This window comes from Melozone crissalis, unplaced genomic scaffold (genome assembly GCF_028551555.1).
Source record: "Melozone crissalis strain CALT ecotype California unplaced genomic scaffold, PUWL_Pcris_2 ptg000027l_1, whole genome shotgun sequence".
NCBI lineage: Eukaryota > Metazoa > Chordata > Aves > Passeriformes > Passerellidae > Melozone > Melozone crissalis.
Genome location: NW_026535805.1, coordinates 59,961,388 through 59,983,917, shown reverse-complemented (window position 1 = coordinate 59,983,917; position 22,530 = coordinate 59,961,388). Strand labels below are relative to the sequence as shown.

Sequence of the window (22,530 nt, the reverse complement as noted above, 5' to 3'; positions counted from 1 at the left end):
ATCAAATTTCATTATATACCTAAACTCCTGTTATTCAAACAAAAGGGGGCGGATTTAAAAAAAAAGACAAAAAAAGTAAAAACCAAACCAAAACAACAACAAAAACCCCAAACAAAAATAACAATAGAAACCCCCAAAACAAAACAAAAAACACCAAACCGACAGCCCGCAGTGGTGCTGGGCGGAGACAGACCGACCTCATTCATGGCTTTCTCTGTGAAAAGGTTTACGTTTTCCCCCTGTCTTCCCTTCCCCCGCACTCCCTCCTCTCCTCCGTTTTAATTTTGGGACGGATTAAGACAAGTCTGGAGTCGGTGGAACTCCTCCCACCCGGCAGCACCAGGGCACAAGCGCCAGTGCTCCCCTAAGTATGCGGGGCCCCGCGCTGCCCGGAAAGAACCGATTGCTTCATTGAGAAAAAGCTCGGCCAGCACATGAGATACCGCATCAGCCCCCGCGCCCGGCAGCGCAGCGGACTCTGCTTTTAGGGCGGCTTAAGCCACTACCATTATTATTGTTATCATTTTATTTGATATTAAAATTAATACCAACATCTCGACCCCAGCCGCAAGGGCAATCCCCGGAAAGGCTGGACCTGCCGGAGCTCTGTCAGCGGGGGAGCCGCGGGCAGCATCCCACCGCTGCACAGCGCTGCTCACACTGGTGGATACCCCGGGACACACCGGGATATACCGGGATACACCGGCACAGCCCCGGGGCCCCGGGCCGGCCGGCGGGCCGCCCCCGAGCGCTCGCAGGGCTGCGGAAGGACGTCTCACCTTGTTTACCCCGAGCGCGGCGGCGCGGGGGGGCTGCGGGGCGGGCCGGGCCGGGGCGGGGCGGCCGGGGCGGGGCGCGGCGGGGCCGGGCCGGGCCGGGCCGGGGCGGGCGGCGGCGGCGGGGCAGTCGGGCTGCGCGCTGGGCACCGTGCGGGCGTGCGGCGGCCGGCAGCGAGCACGGAGGCAGCCAGCGTCCCCGCCACGTAAGTAGTTACTGATACGCCGGGGGGAGACGGTGCCTCGGTGGAGGGGAGCGGCGCGGCTACCCTCTCCTTCCCATGTTCTATCCCCAAGAGGAAAAAAAAACCCCATCAAACAAAATTTGCTCTCTGCGTTTTTTCTTTTTTTAAGCGATTCTATTTAATTGTCCCTTATGGCCTTTCGCTTATCGCCCTCCCAGCCCCTGCAGTAAGAACTCGGGCCCTTCTCGCCGCGCCGGTTTTTCTTTTCTTTGTGCGTGAACTCCATTGAACGCGGCGAAGGCAGCGAGCCCCCGCTCACAATTCCGCTGTGCAGGGGGAGCGTGGGAGCGCTCTCTCTTCTCCGGTTGCACTTTTTGTTCTGTCGCGACAACGACAGCCCGTTCCTTTCCGCCAGCGCAGAGCGGTGCGCGCTGCCCCGCGCCCCGCCGCGCTCCCGCGGTACCGGTGCGGCTCCCCCGGGCCGCCCGCCGCGGTCCCGCTCCTTTGTCGGCCCAAGTTAAATGCTCCCTCGCTGTTTCGCGGGGCATTCTCGGAGCGCCCCGGGCGCTAGCGGCGAGGCTCCCGCGCCATCTACAGCCGAGCGGCGGCAGCGCGGCGCTGCCGGGCCGTAGGGGAGCGGAAGGACGGTCCCGCTGCGCACACCGCGTTGCCGACCTTTTGTTGCCGCCCGCGCTGCGCGCCCCGCGGGAGCGGCGGCTGCCCAGCCCCGGCCGCGCCGCCGCCCGCCCCTCGGCTCCGCGGCCCCGGGCGCCGCTGCCCCGCCGCCGCCGCGCTGCTCCGCGCCACTGCGCGCCCGGCCGGCGGCGGGAACAAAGGGCCGCGGGCTGAGCGCTCTCTCCCTGTGCCCAGGACGCGGCGCTGAGGCTGGTCGCCCGCCGCCGCCGCGCTCCCGCCCCCCCCGCCACACAAAGGCTGCCGCAGCTGGACGGGCGAGGGACCGCGCTCCACGCCAGGGCTCCGGTGCAGCGTCTCGGCTGGTCTTCTCCATACTCATGAACATACAAAGGTCAACCCCTATCACGATAGCACGATATGGGAGACCGCGGAATAAAACCCAGGATTTTGAAGAGCTCTCGTCCATACGGTCCATCGAGCCAAGCCAGAGTTTTAGCCCGAATCTAGGCTCGCCGAGCCCGCCGGAGACCCCGAACTTGTCGCATTGCGTTTCTTGCATCGGGAAATACTTATTGTTGGAGCCTCTCGAGGGAGACCACGTTTTCCGAGCCGTACATCTGCACAGCGGCGAGGAGCTGGTTTGCAAGGTAATGCCTCTCCTTGTTCTCCCCCTCCCCCGGTTCTCCCCTGTCGCGCCCGGGTTTCCCGTGTCTCGCAGGAGGGCGAGCATGGCCGTGTGCCTCGTTTATTGAATAGTGGAGAAACAAAAGGCAGGGAGACGGGATTATAGGCGAATCCTGTAACTTTTCCCTCTCTCCAGACAATGGCCACGTTATAGCGGTGGCCCGGAGCCAGGTCTGCCTTCTATTGGCAGGGGGATATTTTTCTGGAAAGAGCCGTTCTTGAACTAGGTTTTAACGTGAGTTCAGACCAGGAGAAAGCCTCATCTTCCACACGCTCACTTTTCAAAATGGAGTAGGGAATCCCCAGCTAATTTTAAGGTGTTGGGACCTGCTGACTTCCTCGATTTTTACTGCCCCCAATTCTGTGCTTTGGCTACGGAAGAGGATGGAGAAGCGGGGGGCCCGGGGGCAGATTGCCATCGGCTTTATCTTAAAAGTGATTTAAAAAAAGAAGAACTACATCTAATTAATCAGCCTGAGCTCCCTCACGGTGGAGGTTGTTTGCAAACAGCATCCTCCCCCACTGCCCAACTGAGCAAGAATAAAACCTGCACACCTACGGTTTTTAGAAGTGCAGACAGAATAGCTATCCCACTCTTTGTAGCCTGTCGGCTTTTCTCTGCCTCCTCCCAATTTGCTCTTACTATTAAAAGGTGAGCTGTGGGAAAAAGAAATCCGCATGCGTGCACATCTGTGGAGGGGTGTTTTTCTCTTTTTGAGCTGAGGGAATATTATCCTTTGTTCCCAAATTGTGATTCTTATTGTCTGTAGCGAGACAGACTTATGTCCAGCAAACTGAGGTAGTACCTAGTAGTAGTTTTTATAACTGCATAGCAAATTGCAACCTTGTAGCACATGCTGCAGTGTTTGTATTATTCCCAAAACACGGAATTAATGCCATTTGGCAAATTTCTAGATGGAAAAGTAGATGTATTATAGCTTACTAGTATTCTAGGGATTAATAATAGTGTTGCTCACTGTTTCATACTTTCTCACATACTTGATTCATAAAAAGTTATGGACTAGGCTGTAGCAGAGAAGTGAAAATAATTGCTCCTCCTTGCTATTTGTGAAGATTGGAGTTCAGAGGGCAATTTAAATATGCTTACTGATTGAGTTATAAAACCTGATGAAACCTGGGACTTCATGTGATTATTTAGGGGAAAAAAGGCCCATGGCTTTGCTAAGAACTAATATTGCTTGCTGAACTGGATGCTTTGTTACCAAACTGAAATACAACATGAGAATTTCGAGAATGAAAGCCTAGCTCGACGCAGTAGTACAGTCCTGCACTCTAGGACATTGGCATCTTTTAATGAAATAAACAGATCTCACAAAGCTGCTGCTCTGCATGAAATTCTAGGTGAACTTGCATGGCAAGTAGTGAAGCGGGGGCTCTGCGCTTCTTTGTTTCCTGTTTGCTTTGCGGGATTAGGGCACTGTTGATAACAGTATGAGCAGTAGAACTGCAGCTCACAAAGACTGGGCCGTTATTTTTTTTCCCTTCTATTTAAGCTGTATGTTTTTGAACTGATCCTGACATTTGAATAGTATCAGTTTTTCCATATGTGCGAGGCACTACTAGCTGTGCTCCAAAAATACGATCGTAGCCTGGCTTGCTAGTTTCGGAGGGTGCAGTTGTCAGTCCTGAACTCGGCTTAATTTAATGTGTGCTTTAAAATGCCTGCAGTATCATGACAACTATTTGTCAAGTAGCCTTCCGGCAAAGAGAGGTGCTCTCTGGTATCTTGCTGAAGATGCTCTCAGAGATTGCTTGCAGAAACGCTGGGTTTAACAGACACATACTGATGATTCTCAAGATTCATTTGGCTGCACCCACCGGCTGTACAGATGCCGTTATTTGCTTCAAGGCTCTGTGGCATCCAAACAATGGTAACTTCTCACTTCTAATTCCCAGCGAGACCTAAATCAAACTGCAGCTTATTGGACGTTAGCTGAATTGAGGCCAGGGATCTTAAAAGCTGGCGTACAAAGAAGCCCTTTATAGAAGGTATTTGACACTGTAGCAGTGTGATAGTGCTTCCTATCTACCCCCCTGTTCAAACGCAGTACTGGTACATAACCAGAGCTACTTATTTAACATAGTCTGAGAACCACCAAATGTAACTAATTTACATTATGATAATCTGGTTTAGGAGAGAATTCTGGAATGATGTCTTTTCACATGAGAGTTTGAGCCACATGAATATTCCTGCTTAAATTTTATTTTATAGCAGCTGCTTTGTAGAAGAGCCATTCACTTATAACGTAGTAGTTACGAGTTTTGAGATCCAAATGTCAATGAATTCTCCTCTGGAATGAATTGCACACCAGGGATTTTAGCAACACCCCCTCCCAGCCCTGGTTCTGCTTCCCTGGTGCACCATGTCGCCAGAATGCCTCGGTGGGTGCTAATCCTCCCCCCGTAAAATGTGCTGGCTCTGTTTGGCAGTCTGCCTTTAAGGTTGTTTTTCCCTGTGCCGGGGTAAGGCAGTGCAGGTATGAGGTGACAGGAAAAGGAGGTCTGTGAGGAGGGGGTGTCCCAGTTCCTTGGGGCTTGAGTCCTCCTCTGTGGAGGGAGTTTATTTGGATTGTGCTCTGAAGCATTAAAGGATGCAGGTTTTGGAGCCTCAGGTAAATTTTGATTGAACTGTATCTTGCTCACTCAATTTTTAAAGGTTTTTAAAGCTTTAGAGAGAACAGGAAGATATTTGCTTCTCATAGAGGGTACAAATACCCATTATCAGAACACATATGCTATAATACAGAAAGGTGAAAAATAATTGCAATTTAAAACAGTGGTTAGAGAACTAGACCAGTTCTTCATTTTTATATTTCGTTCGAAGGACACATGAATACCTTAAATTCCTTTTACTAAAGTAACAAAACACTCATGAGTAAGTTACATATTAATTGAATTTTTATGCTGGTGGAAATGCTAATACTTGCTTTGCAGTCCTCTGCAGCAAGTATAATTAAAAATAAAAATCACTCCTATCAATACTTTGCTCAGTGTCTTTCAGCACACTGACTTCTGTTATTCTCAATGAAGTCTTTCATTTTCTTGTAATGTGGTCTTTTCTCAATTGACTCAAATACTGATTCATTCGTCATCACTAGATTATAGTAACTTTTTATATTTGGGTTTCCCAGCAGCTTTTTTAGTTCTTACAGCTCATTCATAAGATCAGTGATAACATACTTAGTAGTAAAGGGACACTTTGCTTTTAATGGAGCACTTGATTGAAATGCAGAGAGTTCAGGGTGGTTTTGTCTTTGCCTTTTGAAGGGTGTTTGTCTGGGCTCCAACAAGCAGAGCTATTTCCCGGGTTGTCCTTCTGATCTTATAAACAGCCATTGTGGAACTGAGACTTGGAAAGTGAAAGTGACTTTGCTGTTTTTCAGAGATGAAAGAAAGGCAGGAAGTAAATAGGAATAGCAATAGATGATACTTTAAGCCTGAAAATCCTTAAGGCTTTAATGGGTTAATAAAATCAAAAGAGCCAGGCATGTGTATCAGGGTGGATTTAATGTGACAGCTTCTCTCAATACAAAGCTACTGGCTGTATTTTTTGAGTTTATTTGGATGGAAAATAGAAAAGAAACATGCTTCCTTCTGAGTACTGCCCTTATACATCTCTGGTCTTTACAGCTTAATTTAGGTTGCATTCTAGATTTGATCAAGTGTTAGCTAATGTAACTGTGCTTGCTACCATTTTTGAAGACTAGCCTTTCCTGTCAAGGTTACATGTCTTCTCTGTGGGGTTGTGCAGTCTGCTTTGTCTTGTCCTCAGTGCTGGGAGTTTATGACATCCTGTTTACATTGGTGCAGCTTTCAGCAGTGACATAAATTGTACTTAGGGATGGTTTTGTTAGCAGAATCAGATGTACCATGACTTCACTGTCCTTCATGTCACTAACCCTGGCTTTACTGTCATTGTTCCTGCAGGTGTTTGATATTGGCTGCTACCAGGAGTTATTAGCACCATGTTTCTGTCTGCCTGCGCATAAAAATATCAACCAAATTACTGAAATAATTCTTGGGGAGACAAAAGCGTATGTGTTCTTTGAGAGGAGCTATGGGGACATGCATTCGTTTGTTCGTACCTGCAAGAAGCTTAAAGAAGAGGAGGCAGCCAAACTCTTCTATCAAATAGCTTCTGCTGTTGCACACTGCCATGATGGTGGACTGGTACTGCGGGATCTCAAGCTGCGGAAGTTTATTTTTAAGGATGAAGAAAGGTAAGTCTCCCTCATTATGGCTGGGGGTGCCTGAGGTCAGGTAGTTGGAGGTGCAGGATATTGTAGCCTTTGTTTGTAGTACACTTTATTTTCCTCTGCAATCTGATTGTGGGATGGATGTGCCATTTTACCTTCTGGCTTAGGTTTTGGAGTAAAGTATAGAGAGCTCTTTGCATCCGGCATCTCCACCTAGAGGAGTTTCCTCATTCCTATTGGGCAGACATCCATCCGAAAGCGTGTAAGAGCTGCACTATTATAAAGGCTGCAGGTGTTAAAAGAGGATGTTAAAGAGGACTGAGGACTGAAATGGCTTGTTCCAGTGAGGAGGTGTAAAGAGGAAGAGCAGCCAAGTGTTCTGTAGGACTGTTATGAGGACATCTTGTTTTCCATGCTCAGAGGGTCTGGAGGCTGCTTGTAAGAGTTTTATGTAGTCACTAATCATAGTAAGACTGAAACTGCCTTGCACTGGGGGTGCTTGTTTGTAGTACCAGCTGTTGTAGTACTTGGGGAACTACTGTTTTGTTTTTTTTTAATAAAGAAAAAACCTCCTCCCTAGACACCCTCCTGTGTAAATTATTTGGGGAAGGAGTATGGGAAGACAGGGAAAGAAATAGCCCTGGATGCTCTGGGTATATTGTTGAAGTGCTCTTTCTGATGTGAAGCAATAGCTGTACTGTTGTGGAAATTTCCTATCTCTTTCCTTGTGTTTACCAGTCTTCTTTGTCTTGAGTGATGAATTCATTTGCAACTTCCACATAAGGTATCAGAGCAATCAGTACTGTCAGAATCATGTCAGGCTTTCATAGAGTGATTAAATTGGAAGATAACCATTAAAAAAAAATCCAAACATCTAAATGGGAACAGAACCTGCCTTTGTGCTTCTTCTGGTTTTGGTAGACAATGCGGAGATGTTTTACCTTTTTAATTGAATGATAAAAATTGTCTGAAAACTTGTTCAAACTGCTGCAGAGTGAAATGGATGTTCTGGAGAGCTTTGTTAAAAATAACCAGTGCATATGGGGGAATTACAGGCAACAGCCAAATTCTCTAAGTTCTCCACAGGCTCAGGAAGTTGGTGATCTGAAAATTAGAAAAAAGTAATACACAATTCATTCAGGAAAGAAAAGTTCCTGGTCTTAAAATAAAAATGACATAATAAAGATGACAATCTATCCCATTTAAATATTCTCTACTTTCATTTTATTGCAAGCTGAGTTTTGCAAAATAGGCTTCTCCTTTTAATCTATTTACAGACTCAAAAATAATATATATTTTCACTTCTTAATTCAGTTCAGATGATTGTCTGCAAAGCATTTTCCTACTGCAGCCCCAAGGTCTGATTCCTCATCTTTTTCAAATAAAAAAAGCATAAAATTAAATGAGCTTAATGTCCATTTATAGAGAAATGCAGAGCAGGTAGATATAAACTGCACTTCCACAACTTTTACTCCCAGCTTAATAACTAAGCACCATTCTAGAACCTCTGATGAAGACAAGAAGGAAACTTGTTCAAAATAGTTGAGGGGTTGTTCTCTGTTGTAGCTGATAACATCCTAATGTTTAAGTGGATTTTTTTTTTCCTGGGGATGTATGTAAACATGTGTGGTTTTGCATGAATAGCAGAACTTGGAGGAGCTCTTCCAAGGGAAGGCAGCATGAGCTCAGAGCAGTGCAGTGGGAGCAGACACAGGCCTGTGCTGAATGCTCTTGAACTCCTACCCTGCTGCTTACTAGGAACAGAGTGCAGCATTGGAGGCACAGGGCCAAATCCTTCAGCCACCCAAGAAAAGTGGTGTGTACTGTAATAGCAGTGCTGGCTTTTATGAATGTTTTTAGCTTAGCTGTTGTTTGCAAAATGACACTGTTGCTCAGTTTTGAGCATTGTCTTCTAATTATACAATAATTCACTTTAAAGGTCAAATAGGACTTGCTGGTTATTTTTAAGATAATCATAATGCGGTTTTCTTCTGGATGTAATGTTGGCCTGTAAGCAGGAAGGTATTGTAATCCTTTCTCTGCTAAATAAACAGAGATGAAATAATGTGAGATAGAAATAGAACCAAACAGCAGTGACTGCCTTTTTTCACATCCTGTGATCATCATACTGTAATCAGTCATCACTTTCAGTCTCCTGCTATATTTAGAAATGAAAACTCTTCCTGGTCCTCCTGAGTTCACAGAGGTGTTGGTGTGTTGCTTGCATCCCCCTGAGCTCCCATGTGTCTGAGGCTGCTGCTGAGGATTCCTGTGTGCTGAGCAGTCCTCGAGGAGCTGCCTGGCAGATGGGTGCTGCACCATCCCTTGCTCTCTGGTGCTCATAATGAACCAGAGAGGGAGAGAAGAGATAAAAATGATGTTTTGAGAAATGTGTGTCACCTGCTCTTCAGTGAAGCTCTTTCTTAGCAGTTCTTTTCCGATTTCTTCAACGATGATGAACTGTTTTTCTGCAGTTCATCTTAAGTACCTACCACTTTGGAACTTCCTCTTCCTGAAGACTTTCATGGCTTTAATTTTGGTAGAAGAAAAGATGTGAAATCCAGCAGGCAGGCAACACATGAATGGAAAACTTGGTGCTTTTTTTTTTATTTTTTTTTAAAGTAAGATCCTTGTCTGCTGTTGGCTGAGAGCTGCCAGACTGGAGGAGCCAGAGGGAATGTGAAAGTTATATGGAAGTAGTTCCATTTGTCTAAAAAAGAAAATCAATTTTAAAGCATTTGTTAGTACATCATCTTTCATTGATCCTAATGAGATCCTGGTAGTTCAGTAGAAAAACAGAGCTCCTGAAGTTTTGCAGGTGGTGCATACAGTGTTAAAACTCTTCTACCCCATCCCCATTATCTAAATTACAGCTGGCATTTGCAAAGATTTGGGCTCCTGATCTAGCAGCACCAAAAGTGCTCTTAGCTTCAACTTGATGTCCCCACTAAAAATGTGTGTTATTTGGATGTTGCAAACCACAGTGCCTTGGGATGTTTCTAAAGAACTGAGAGGTAAGAAGGTGGAATAAAGTATTGTTGTAGGCTGGTAGCACTGAGCATTCTGTAGGGGTCCTAATTGTACTAGAGGTGTTCTCCTTAATGTGGTAAATCTATGAGAGACTCAGATCATGTCTTACACTATTGCATGTGTGTAAGTACATTAGCACTTAAAATGAAACTCAGAATTCCACTGTGGAAACAAACAGAAAAAAATTGTCTGTGTTTCAAGGTAATTTATAGTTTCTTTAAATCCTGAACTGTAGGAAATTTGAAGATAGGGTGAATTGCATTCTATAAAAATGATATGTGCTGTTGCTACATGGGTTTTTTGTTTTTTATAAAAAGTAGTGCAATTGTGTTTTTTAGGGGGAGGTGTCTGTAGATCCCTTGGTAAACTATAAGTGAAATAGCCAGTCTTGTAGCATTGAAATTTCAGAGTTAAACTCCATAAACCTGCAGCTGATGTTGATGAAGCAGAAGTTCTAAGACATTACAGCATGGCTGGAAATGTTTTGTAAGACTGGGTTAGCAAGCAGCAGCACATCTATTAAATGATTGTAGTGGCTTCCAGAACACTAAATATATGGAAAACAACACTGACTTGCCATGCTGAGTCTCAACAGACTTTCTAAAGTGCCTCTAAGGTACTTCAAAAACTGTGTCCTTACACTTCAGAATGAAACTTGAATCCAAAACAGTGAATGACCTATGATAAAACCTGTGTTCTTGTATGTTTTTTCCTTCCATCCATGTTATTAAAATTTTTGTCCTGGGTATGAAGCCAGGTTGGTATTAATGTTGTGAGGCTCTTGCTTTTGAGTATTTTATCTGTGTTTGTGTCATGGTATTTACCATTTTCTGTGCACAGCCTGTCCTCATAGTAGGCCCTTGGGCAGAACTGTGCCCTTCTCCTAGCTGGTGTCCCATAATGATGTTGCAGAACAGGCAGGTTTTTTTGGGTTGTGCTAAAAATAGTGCCATGCACAGTATATAGCTAATAAAGCAGTTCATCAGTCTGATACATAGCAGATGCTTTGAGAAAGAGCCATCTGAAAGATCTCAGAATTAAATGAAGCATTTCTGTGTTGGTTGTTTCAATGGTTTGCTTAATACAAGAACATTTCTGCTGTCAGGGAATTATTAATTTCTTTAGTGTGTTTTTAAGCCTTTAATTATATTAAAATATTAGCTGTCGGAATATTTGAAGCTTAAAGACCTTGTACATTCATCATACTTGTTGAAGGGAAAATTAAAATAATTTTGGTATTTAGATATTATAATTTTCCTCTATTCTTTGAGTAAATATGAGGCAGGTGGGATTCAATAAAAATAAACAAGATTTGACACTTTTTGCTCTATGCCAGGGGAATGCAGCCAGTACAATACACTAATTTAGAAAGCCTGTGCTAGCATAACATATTTACTTGGTGCTCTTAGAATAATTTTTCCTCTTTAATTTCTCAGCTTTGAATGGATGATGCTTTAACATGACCTAGTTATGTTGTTTCCAATCCTCATGATACAAACCTGATCCCACAAAAAATACAAATGTATATACCAACCTTTTTGCATGTAGACCTTTTATTTTCTCATAGTTAGTAGTAAGCTTTTCTCCCCAGCATTTGTCAGAGTATAATGTGGTCAGCAGCTTTTTCAATGTGTTAAAATTTGCTGTTACCTTACAATTCTATAGATAACATGTAAATTAATGCTTTCCCCAAGTCCTAGAGAGTCCTAAAGTGGAAGAAAATCAAACAAAATGGGAGTGCTCTTTAAATACCTGAAGATTTAGAAATAAAAACAGTCTTCATCTGTTTTGTTATTTAAGCACTTTGCACTACCCTGAACGGGGCCACAAGACCAAAGAGCACAAGTTCTTCAATAGTGGAGACTCACAGGTCAGATTTCACACCAGAAATTATTATTCTTAGAATATGGAGGAAGGCAAATTTCTTAATGGACAGCAAATCTGCTGTGAGGCTTAGGGTAGAAGATGAAGTGGTTGCACAACTGTTTTCCACAGAAGGGTTCGTTTCCTTTATGTGGTTTGGTTACTAAGTCTCTGTTCTCACCCTGTTCCTGGGAGCAACACTGATGTGTTTGGTGCCCTTGCCAGCAGGAGGGAAGAGGGAGGCTGTCTGCAGGTGGTGAACATCACTGCCACCCTGTGAAGTGCATAAATCTCTCCCTGAGGGCATAGATAGTCATACAGGTTAATCGCTGTGCCAAAGGTTATAAATTAATGCAAAAGCCTGGGAAGATTTGGCTGCTGTCTGGCCCTGGGATGATGGTGGGAACTCAGATGGAGCTTGAGTCAGCTCAAGGCCTTTCAGTGAGACCAGGAGTGTCAAGAGGCTTTGCTGTTGTAGCCAGCACTGGAGTTTGCAGCAGGTTTTACCCCTGGAGTGTCATTCAAGCACTTTGCACTATGTGGATCATAGTAGGGCCTTGTCTTCTTCACTCTCCCTGTTCAGGCAGGATGCTGTGGTGTGTGTTGGCTGTCATGTCAGTCATGGGTGGTGCCTCTCCTGAGATGCCCATTGTGGGTTTGATCTCTCTGACAAAAGATGCTCTGTAGCCCCTGGAGTAGATGTGTCTCAGGACATCTCAAATTCAGTTAAATAGCTGGTCCTTTTAAAGACTTGAAAACCTCCATCCTTAGACTTGCTGCAAAATGGTCCATTTTGAATTATGAGTAGAGACTGAGGGTATGTGGATGTCTGTGCTAGGGTTGAGTGAGAAGGGGAGGCAGGACCCCAACTAGTCACAGCTGCAGTGCATTGTCAGAGGGAAATTCTTCTGCTGCTTTCTGTTAATTGTTCTTATTATCACACTTGGAGATTACTTCAGGCTTGGGAGGGAGAGGAAAGGTGGAGATTGTAAAGAGGAGCCAACGTGGGGCATATTTAGTCTTGAGCACCTGCTTTTTTGGTAGATGTGTATTGCTTGGAGACAGGATTGCAGACATCTAAGCAAAAGGTTTTCAGTAAGGTTGTGAAATAATGGCATGGCCTTAGAGATGTTGAGCACCCATTGTAGGCTCAGAAAGTGCAGGGCTGTTTTCACAACATGCAGTTATGTTAAAAAAAACAACTGTGGTCTTCTTTCCCTGTGGAGCTTCGTCATGCATTGTATCAAAAGACCTAGAAAAGATGGGAAACACAGCATATGGTTGACAGCACAGCTTTTTAAAACTCTGATCTTCAGTGTGATCTAACAAGATAAAAGTGAGGTGGTGAAGTAGCTGCCCTGGCTCAGATTCTTACAGAAGAATGGATTGCTCAGGATATTGTAACCGAGCTCCTCTGTGGAAGGGTCTGCAGGATTTCACAGCCTGCTCCCCAACACAAGCATCACTACCTACCAACTCTCTGGGGAGTATCTTTTGTCTTTAGGCAATAAGGGCATGGAAGAAACAAAGTATATGGCGTACAGGACAGGCTGTTCCCAGCAATCCTATTTGAGTGTTGTAAAACTGAGGTCTTTGGGGCACCAGTCCTTCCTGGAGGTGAGCCAGAGCATTTTCAAGTGGAATTCTGTAGGGAAAAAACTGAGACCAGCTTAAAACAAGTTAAAAGCTCTAAGTTGCTGGGTACTGCATGTCAGGGGGGTGCAGGCAAGGCTGACTGTGCTGTTACCATCCCTGCAGAGGAAGAGTGGGGGAGATGTAGTTTTTAGAGGCTTCCTCAATGTGCGGAAGTACCCGTGAAGGAATCTTCCCTTAGGAACAAGGTTCGTCCTGTAAACCTGTGCTGCCTGAAAGTCCCAGTTGTCTTTTGAAACATATCCTTGAGCCTGTTTCATTATGCAAGAGACTGTCTAACAGCCTTTGTGCAGAGTTTGGTTTTTTTCCTACTCTGAAATTGTGTAGTATGTTGTGTGGTGAACCCCCATGCTCTGTGCTGTTAGAGATTGGAAAGGGATCTCTTGGTGAAAGGAGCAGGATTTAAATGGATGGCATAACATTTCCCCCTGCTCCTGTGTGCCCCTCTGCCCCCAAGGAGATTGGGTAGTTGTGAGTTCAGAACCAGTCTTTTCACCAGAGCTGCAAATCATCTGCCGGGGCTTCCATTACCGTCTTCCCTGTCTCACTGGCTCCCTGATGAAGAATGCCTACTTCTGCATTATTTAGGAGAGATTCCCTTGGTTAAAAAAAAATAAAAATCGATTAGCAAAAGATAACTGCTTCCCATGTTGAGCTTCCCTTTTTTTTTTTTTACCTCCTTGTGACTCTAATTGCATGCATGCTCTTCTCATCATTATGATGAGGTGTGGGCAACTGACCTCGATTAAATGACCTGTAAATTATTGGCCACCTGGGAGCAATCCCTGGTCCACTGGGCAGTCAATGGCTTAAATGCCTCTACCTAGGGAAAGGCTCTCCTGGTCTCAGTCAGAATAATATTGAAATATGAGATAACATTTCTTGGGTGCTTTCAGCTTTTTACCCTTGGAGGAATATTGTGAAGCAGCTTTAGAAATTGCCATTTTATATTTACCTGCAATTGTATGAAAAAAATAGTCATTCATATGGCAATGATGTTTGTTACCTGGTCTCCAGTGTCTGCTGTATAGAATCTGTAAATCTGGACCTTTTAATTTTACCCAGCCTAAGTAAAAATTGGATGGTGTATCTGGCGTGTCCGGAGCAGGATGGCTCCTTCAGTCTCTTCTAAAAGCAGCTGATTTGGCTGTCATATGGGGAATGTTGATGTGCAAAAGTTGTGGGCCCAGTCTGCAATTAGTGTTCCCAAAATGGGAAGGTTGGCTCAGCTGTTGCTGAGGTATTACTTCTCATACAGATGGCTTTGGGGATAGACTCGAGGCAACTGCTTTCATTGATTCAGGTGCAGGCTCCTTTACTACTGACTGCTTATTCACTGCAATGAAGATATTTTCTTCTGAAACACTCAGTCAGTTGTTGTCTCTGCTTTAAATGTTAAAGTTTTTTTTTTCTCCTGCCTTCTGAGTTTAGAGCCCTCTGAATAATTCAACTGATTTTGGTATGGAAATTGTTTGCTTTTGGAGAGCAAGTGTGAATGTTGGATTCTTACGCCCTGGTTTCAGTGTCAAAAGGCAGGATAGCAATTTGCTGGTAGTCCCAAAGCTCTGCAGGGAAGAGTAATGTGAATCTGTTGGAAAAAATGTGTGGGATGTGCAACAAAGGCAGAGGTGAGTGCTCCGAAGGTTGCATTGGAGAACCTTCTGGAAGACACTTAATTGATTATGTTTTGTTACATTACTGAAGAGCAAAGTCTGAATGCAGTCAAGTAATGAATGGCATATTGATAAGAAACTCAGAGTGGTATTGTTTTTCATGGGTTTCCCTGACGGTTTCTATGGGGACAAAGACGCATTTCCCGTCCGAGTGCTGCTGCTGCCCTCTGATTGCACTTCTGTGGTTTCATTCACCAGTAATGGGAAAGCATTCATAGGCAGAATAGCTTCCCCTTTTTAAATAGCCATGATTCAGGGTTGCATTTTTTTTTTTAATGCATTAAACTAATGCAGTGTTTTATCAATGATCTGATAGATGCATAATGCTCTTTTTCCAAGTGCTTATTTGGGGTCTGCATTAAAACTTGAAATTATGTATTATAATTACGTAAGCCTTGGCAAAACTCTTTGTTGCTCTGCAGTATGTGTACAAAGTGATTCTCATCCGGCTGGGGCAATAGCTTACATTTGAGCTTTGGGGATTAATTTTGTTGCAACTGTTTGTCAAGCTCAAATGCTGGTGCTTTTGGAGAACTTGTTTTCTCTTCTGGGGATCCTTTGTGAGAATCCTTTTTCTCTTGAGGGGACTGATGTGAGTTAATTACTTAGAGAATGAGAGGTTTTTAGAGAACTATTTTTGTCCTTTTTACTCTCTGTGATGGGAGGCATTTCAAAGTTGATTGTGATTTCACACCTTCATATTTGTTTTTTTCTGTTCTTTGCCTTAACAAATGTCAAATTTTGGGTTGTCCGGTTAATCTGCAGTTGGATGCACTCCCCACCCTTTTCTGTGGTGGTTCTGTGTTCTCAGAATCGACTTGTAGTTTTCAGGGTCTGTTTGTTGTTGTTGGCTTTTATTCCTGTTCATGGCTATTTGATTTCAGTGCTTTCTGAGAGAGGCATGTGGGGGAGAGAGATTGCTTCTCATTCAGCATTCTGCATTTCTCTGTATTTAGACTTTGACTCCCCTTTTTCTCATTCCCTTCCATACTCCCTGCCTGATTTCCCCTCCCAGAAACAACCCAAAAACTAAACCCTAAACATCACTGGATTGCAGAAAGCAGAGGTCTTTAAGCCAATGCTTGAAATGCAGCGTAAAGGAAGGCCAGCAGAACTGGAAGCTGTTTCTCACAGAGATGGGGTACCGTGCACTGGGAAATAGCAGCTTCTGAGCCAGGCTGCTGCTTTTTGATTGCCTGGAAAGATGTGGAATGACTGTCAAAAGGGGACTGAGGGTTGCTGTGCACACACACCTGTGCAGTACCCCATGGTAGCGCTGCGCAGACCGTGTTCCATCTGTGAGGCTGAGGTGGGTGAGGTCTGTCAGTCACTGAAAATGGGCTGCAGTGGGTCTGCCCAGCCCCAGTCCTGCCTGGTGGTGAGGGGTGCTGGCAGAACCACCCTGTGAGCTCTTTCTATTGCCAGCTATGTTAAGTCAGACAGCCCTTCCCATCCCTGTGCTCTCCTTGCTGTACAGATGGACTGTCTGTGTTGTCATCTAGTGCGAAGACGCCAGACTTCACAAATGAAACTGGGAACACCTGGGCTGTACCTGGGAGAGGAGAAAGCTATGCTGAGGCCATGCAGCTGGCAGTGTGTGCTCAGGGGATGCAGGCCCTGCAGTCTGCCAGGGAAATGCATGCCTGGTGCTGCGGGAGCACTGCCTGCTTGCAGAGGAGCCATTTCACCACTTGCACCTTGCACCCAAGGGAGTCTCTGGCTCAGGGTTTGGGGCTGACCAGGAGGAAGAGGACTGAAGGTTGTGTTTTTGTTTAATTTGGGACCTTTGTTTCCTCAAAGCCTGTCGGCTCAGCAGGATGAAAAACCTGGCTTGAGTGTTTTCATTTGCCCACAGCTTACAGAGGAGCAGGCAGATAAGGGCCAGCTGTTGTTCCATTTGCTTGCTTAAACAAAACCCGCTGTTTTGTGTGGAGGCTGCAGCACCTTGCAAGGAAAGCAAGATGGGGATATGGCTTTTGTGTGCTGCTTCTCTTTTATCATCAAGAAATTATTTCTTCTCTTGGAAAAAAATAGGAGTTTTTGACACACCTTGCAGTCTGTTCTCTGTGGTTTTGTACTGTGTCCGTTGTAGGAAATGAGAGATTAGGGAATGCCAATAATTTTATGTAATATAAAAGCTTCTTATTGAGCTGTTTTTCTAAAGTCTTTGGCAGCTCCCAGAAATGTAAAATAGGATAGGAAAGTAAACAACATTTCCCTGTGTTGTTGACACTGGGATGGCAGGCGAGTGTGTGTGGGGGTGAATTCCCTCCTGGAAGTTGTTTATAAATAGCCTGCTCTGCCCCACTCCCTGTGTGTGTGTTCTGCTTCTGTTAGTTAGCAGGAGTGAGTCGATGCTTTCCTGTCTGGCAGTTCAGTGACTTAATGCATGTTTGAGTATCTGGCCCCGCTGTTTTATTGCTACACATGCTTTTCTGTGGAAAAACTGAGGTGGGCAATGCAAATGGAACCACAACTCATGTCCCTGCCTTCCCTTTCATTTCCTCTTCTCTGTTCTCTGCCCTCTTTGGCATGTTCTTTCCCTCCAGGTATTTCTCCTTGCTTCTCTTCCTACGCTGTGCAGGTGCAGGAATGTGTCAAAGCTGAGCACTATGAAAGGACTCTCCTCAAGTCACTCTCCTGTTGTGGACCCTCTGCTTTGTGTACAGAGGGAAATTTCTGTGGTCTTGGTAATTGTAGTTAAGCTTTTCCTTGCAGCCCACTTCCTGTGTGGTGCATTGCTGCTGTAAAGTATTGTTTGAGTGCTAATGAGGGGGTTGTCCATGGCCAGAAGTACTGTTAGGATGGCAGTGGTAATTAATGAGGAAGCAGGTGTATTGAGCAATGCCCATCAGCATTGAACTGGAGGAGCAAACACTGGCCTGTTTCAGGAGAGAAGGAGCTGCCCTGACACACTGTGCTTGGGAGCCAGGTATTCGGAATTCTGTATTTATGACTTCCTCATTTGGGGCATGTTGCCAGAGGGGCTTTCACCTCTGCTAGTAAACGTATTTAGCTGTTGAAAAGGTCCAAGTGTCATGAAAGTTTATGGCACAGTTGCTTCTGGAGTACTCAGTGGAGTAAAATGCTCTTCTGTTGGTTCAAAAAAGATAGAGCTGAGCTGCCCTGGAACTAAGTCTAAGCCAAAGCTGGCCCAGATGTCTTTCACAGCTCAAGCTCAATCGGTGTTGTCTTCAGTAAACATATAAGAAACAAGGCTCTCCTTGTCTATTTTAATGCCTGTTAAATTACGTGGTTTAGTCAAGAGACGCAGGTTCTGCCTTCTGGGATGAAATCCAGTCCCTGCCTGTGAATGTCTGTGGTATGAGAGCAGGGCCGTGACACAGGGCTAAGTGATGGCAACAGACCTGTGGTGTTCAGGGATGAGGGCACTAAAACTCAAAGTTGAGTTATGACCCCAAATTGTTGAAAGGAAAATCTGCAGTACTGCTAGGTCACTCTGCCATCCCAAGGCACTGGACAAGCCCTGTTGCATTGTAGTGTCTGTTCTCTAAACCACCCTTTGCTGAGAAGTAGTCTGAAGGGTACTTGGTAATCCTTTGGATGCATCCAACAGGGACAGATTTTTAAATATAGATAAAAAGCCTAGCAGTGAGAAAGGAAAGAAAGGTTATGTTCAGCTAGTGCTATGACAAGCAGCTCCGCATCATTTTTTTTCTGCTCCTGTGTGATATCCATAAGGGAAGAAAATTCTCTTGCAGAGATAATTACTGCAGCACAATGACAAGTTCACAGTGCTTTGCAGGCAGCAGGAGTTTGCAGTCTAGATAAGGCTTTCCTGTCATCTCTGCAAGTCCTTTGCCAGCTTCTCTGTTCATTCCAGTGCGAGGAGCTCCTCTGGCTCAGCTGGGTAGATAAGCTTGCTGGTAATCTTGGACTTCAGCTCACCTGATCTCCCTTTGCCCAAAATTCTAATTTGGGAAGACTGGAATTTGTTAAAAGTGCTCTTTCTTAATTTCTCTTAAAATTGCTGGTGTAAAGGAAAATGGTGGCTGGTCAGAGGGATCATTTAGGGTCAGAGTGACCATTTTATTGCTGTTAAACCTTGTGGAATTACAGGTGTACAGAGTGGCTTTGCCAGCATGAAGGTGTCAAAATAACCTTGTGTAGTTAGGACTGGGTTTGTATTTGGGTGTGAATCCTACATGGGTAGGTTAGAGTGCATCCAGCTCAGAAGAGTTCTTGAGGTTTATGTCTCCTTTTGGAAATCATGTCTTTGTAAAATTAACCAAAAGCATGAATATGGCAGTTCCTATTCTCTTTTTAAGAGAACTTATTAATGAGTATTAATTTAACTTATTAATGAGTTTACTGGACATGACTGTATTTGAAATCCTCTAGCTGTATGTGTGGCAGTATTCCCTATATGTGTCTAATATCTCTAACCAGTATGGAAGAGACAATATCAATTTTCCTGTAATGACTGCTGTGAGTGGGATTTAAAACTGATGCACTTCTGCAATTGTCAAATTTTGTAGAGTATGACTATTATAACCATACAATTGCAACAGTCAGAATTTGTGTTTGATGTTTGCTTACCTTGATAGTATTGTGTTTTGTTTTTTTCCCCCCACAGGACTAGAGTGAAATTGGAAAGCCTAGAAGATGCTTATATTTTAAGAGGAAATGATGACTCTCTTTCTGATAAGCATGGATGCCCAGCCTATGTGAGTCCAGAGATCTTGAACACAAATGGCAGCTACTCTGGCAAAGCAGCGGACGTGTGGAGTCTAGGTGTCATGCTTTATACCATGCTGGTTGGACGCTATCCTTTCCATGACATTGAGCCTAGTTCCCTCTTCAGCAAGATCCGCCGTGGGCAGTTTAACATTCCAGAAACTCTATCCCCCAAGGCAAAATGCCTCATACGTAGCATACTGCGTCGAGAGCCATCAGAAAGGCTGACTTCACAGGAAATTCTGGACCATCCATGGTTTTCTACAGATTTTAATGTATCGAATTCAGGATATGGTGCTAAGGAAGTATCAGATCAGCTGGTGCCTGATGTCAACATGGAAGAAGACTTGGACCCATTCTTTAACTGAGCACAAAGACTGGTGTTCAGAAGGTACACAACCTGGAGATGGACACATGAAGGAGCCCTTCCTGACCGCGTTCAATCACATCCTGCATCAGCCTAGCTTGGTAGCAAAAGACACTCAGAGGTCCTCGGATTGAGAAGGAACCTCCACAAGGAGCTAATATAACAAATGTAGCATGGGGACAGATTGGGGGGGCGGGGGGAGCTTGCTATCAGGTTAGATTGATTTGGAGGAGAAAAGGCAGCATGGAGCAATTGTAGCTTCACCTTTTTGGAGCCAAGGAGACTGCACATGCCAATTCTGGTGCAGCTGTATCACTCCTGTTTCTGTTCTATTAAAAACAGTGGTAACTCACAACAAATAGAAACTTTTTTGCCTCAGCTCACATCTTGGCATCGCACTGTTAGATATTCAACTTCAGCCATTATTCAGGGAAAATACAATTGGCTAACTTTTTTAATCAGATGTCTAATAATTAATGGGATTAATACAAGAAAAAAATTAGGTGCACAAAAACGGACATGAAAAGTGGGTGCTAAAAAAAGCAAAATTTCAGTTCATGTCTCTTGATAGCTATTTTCAAGTCATTTCTTCTAAATAAACTACTTAATATTCTTGTCAGGAAATGACATTTTAATGCGTTGTTCCCTTAAGGGGAAGTAACTGTCATTTAACAGGCTGTTCTGTTTTGTGTCAAATGGTTTGTTGCAGGAAGCTATTACAACTCGAACTTTCAACTGCATTACTGCTATAATACAAGAAAAAAGGAATAAAACTGTATAATTTTTTTTAAAAGATATGAGATACTGGCTTCCACATCTGCCATGCTGCACGTGTATGACTAGCGAGGGCAGAAAGCCCTTAACGGTGTCTTTATCTGAGAACCAATCTCTTCTTTACTGACTAGCCCACGTGTAAATAGAGGGCTCTTTATTATTGAGGAAGAGTATAGTGGGTTTTTTCTTTGAATTCCTTTAAACTTGGGAAAAGAATTGTTTGATTTTCATTTTTGTTTATGTCCAGACTAAGAAATAAGAGGGTATTAATAAGCTGAACATTTATATTACAGATATTCCTCTTGAAACATACACAGTAATATGCACCTTTTGTATTGTCAAGACTTATTCTATTTATTGAAGAAAATGTCACAGTAGTGATGTATTAAGCCAGTACTTCAATTACGGGTTGACTTGGGATGACATGTTACATGCTGTAGTTAACACACTTCTTTTCTGTTCAGGTATTTCTGTCCCTAAATAACTTTTTATTTAGCTTCTTTTTTTTTTTTTTTTTTTTTTCTAGATAGCTTTATTTGATTTAGACTGGCAAATGTTTTTATTACTGCTTTTATATTGCTGTATGATATTGAAATCTCTTGGCATAAATATTTGTGTTTCCAGTACCTCAGTTGTTCTGATATTACTGCCTGTATACGTTTTGTGAAGTGGTCATGTTTTTTGGGTAGGTACATGTGGACTCTGTAGTATGTAAATGTTACTTGAATTTGTGCTTAATTATAGTATGTGGCATGTGCGTACAGCTACTTGGCATTTGACGTATGGATGCTATTTGCCTGCCTTGCAGGAAAGTTATGGTCCCACTCTCAAGAGGATGTTTCACAGTTCTTTATCAAGAGACAAAGCTAGCTGCAGCTGACCTGCCTTGGTTCTATTTTGGTAACTAAGAATATAAAGGAGTAATGTTTTTACACTCTGAAGATGGTGCTGTGTCAAGAAGGACTTTTTTTTATTTTATAAGTACCTTATAGGAGGAAAGATTGGTGATGTGCATGGTGGGGTTTTACTGCCTCTGGTGCTTTGTCATGTATTTGGTTTAATGTTTTTGTCCTAATCTCTTCAATAAATAAAATTGTGCATATTTAACTAAAGTTCAGTGGTGAACAGTGTTCTTACTGAATGTCTGAGATGCTGCGAGAGTTTGCTCTGTTAGGATCGTTCAGCTGGTATTTTTTGTGTTGCTGACAGGCTCTTGCCTAGTCCAGTGAGCTGAGAAAACTTAGCACTTATATTTATTTACAAGGTAACACTGTAAGCCTTTTCATCAAAAATTTTACCATTTGCTATGAATAAAACTGGCTTTTATTTTCTCTTCTTTTGGCTTGTCCCTGCATCTTACCAAACCCATTTACCTTGTTCAAGAAGGATATTGAAATGTGGTGAGAACTTTGGTGCTGGGAGACCCTTTGATGAAGAGAGATACCAAAATGGAGTGAGCTGGTATTTGCACTTTCCAAAATCCTGGGGCAATGTGCATCTTGCATTTGCACCTCGATTCCAGAAAGAATGGTTCTGAAGTAGCATCTCCTAATTTAATGGCTTCTATTTAAGGCCAGATTCTGTTTGTCATTCACCTTAATAATTAACAGGTGCAGGTAGTGACATATATAAGAGCACGTAGGGTAATAAGATGCTTTGGGAATGTGAGGCAGAATAGATGAATCCTGGTCTCTTAAGAAAAGACAGTTTGGACTGGGCTTTGATTTAACAGCCACACTGCAGGCTGTTTTCAGCACCTCTGTAGTTTCAAAAAGCTGTAGGTGGTTGACAGTCACCCCTAAAGAAAACCCCCAGCCTCAAAACTCCCCATTGCAAAATAAAGATTATTGCACTAAAACTGCTAGCACAGGGTTTATTGTCAGCCTAGTTAACTTGGAACTACATGATTTTTTCCTAGGTAATTCTTGGCATGTGTTTCAGTTGGTAGATTGAGAACTAGAACTTGATTATAGC

General features: G+C 43.8%; 1 protein-coding gene across 1 annotated transcript; it reads left to right on the top strand.

Moving 5' to 3' along the window:
* Positions 1-1,825: 1,825 nt before the first annotated feature.
* TRIB2 (tribbles pseudokinase 2) lies at positions 1,826-21,894 on the top strand. Its single transcript, XM_054280382.1, has 3 exons — positions 1,826-2,244; positions 6,230-6,522; positions 19,315-21,894. The coding sequence occupies exons 1-3, from the start codon at positions 1,975-1,977 to the stop codon at positions 19,781-19,783; spliced, it is 1,032 nt and encodes a 343-aa protein (XP_054136357.1). The 5' UTR covers positions 1,826-1,974; the 3' UTR covers positions 19,784-21,894.
* The last annotated feature ends 636 nt before the right edge of the window (positions 21,895-22,530 follow it).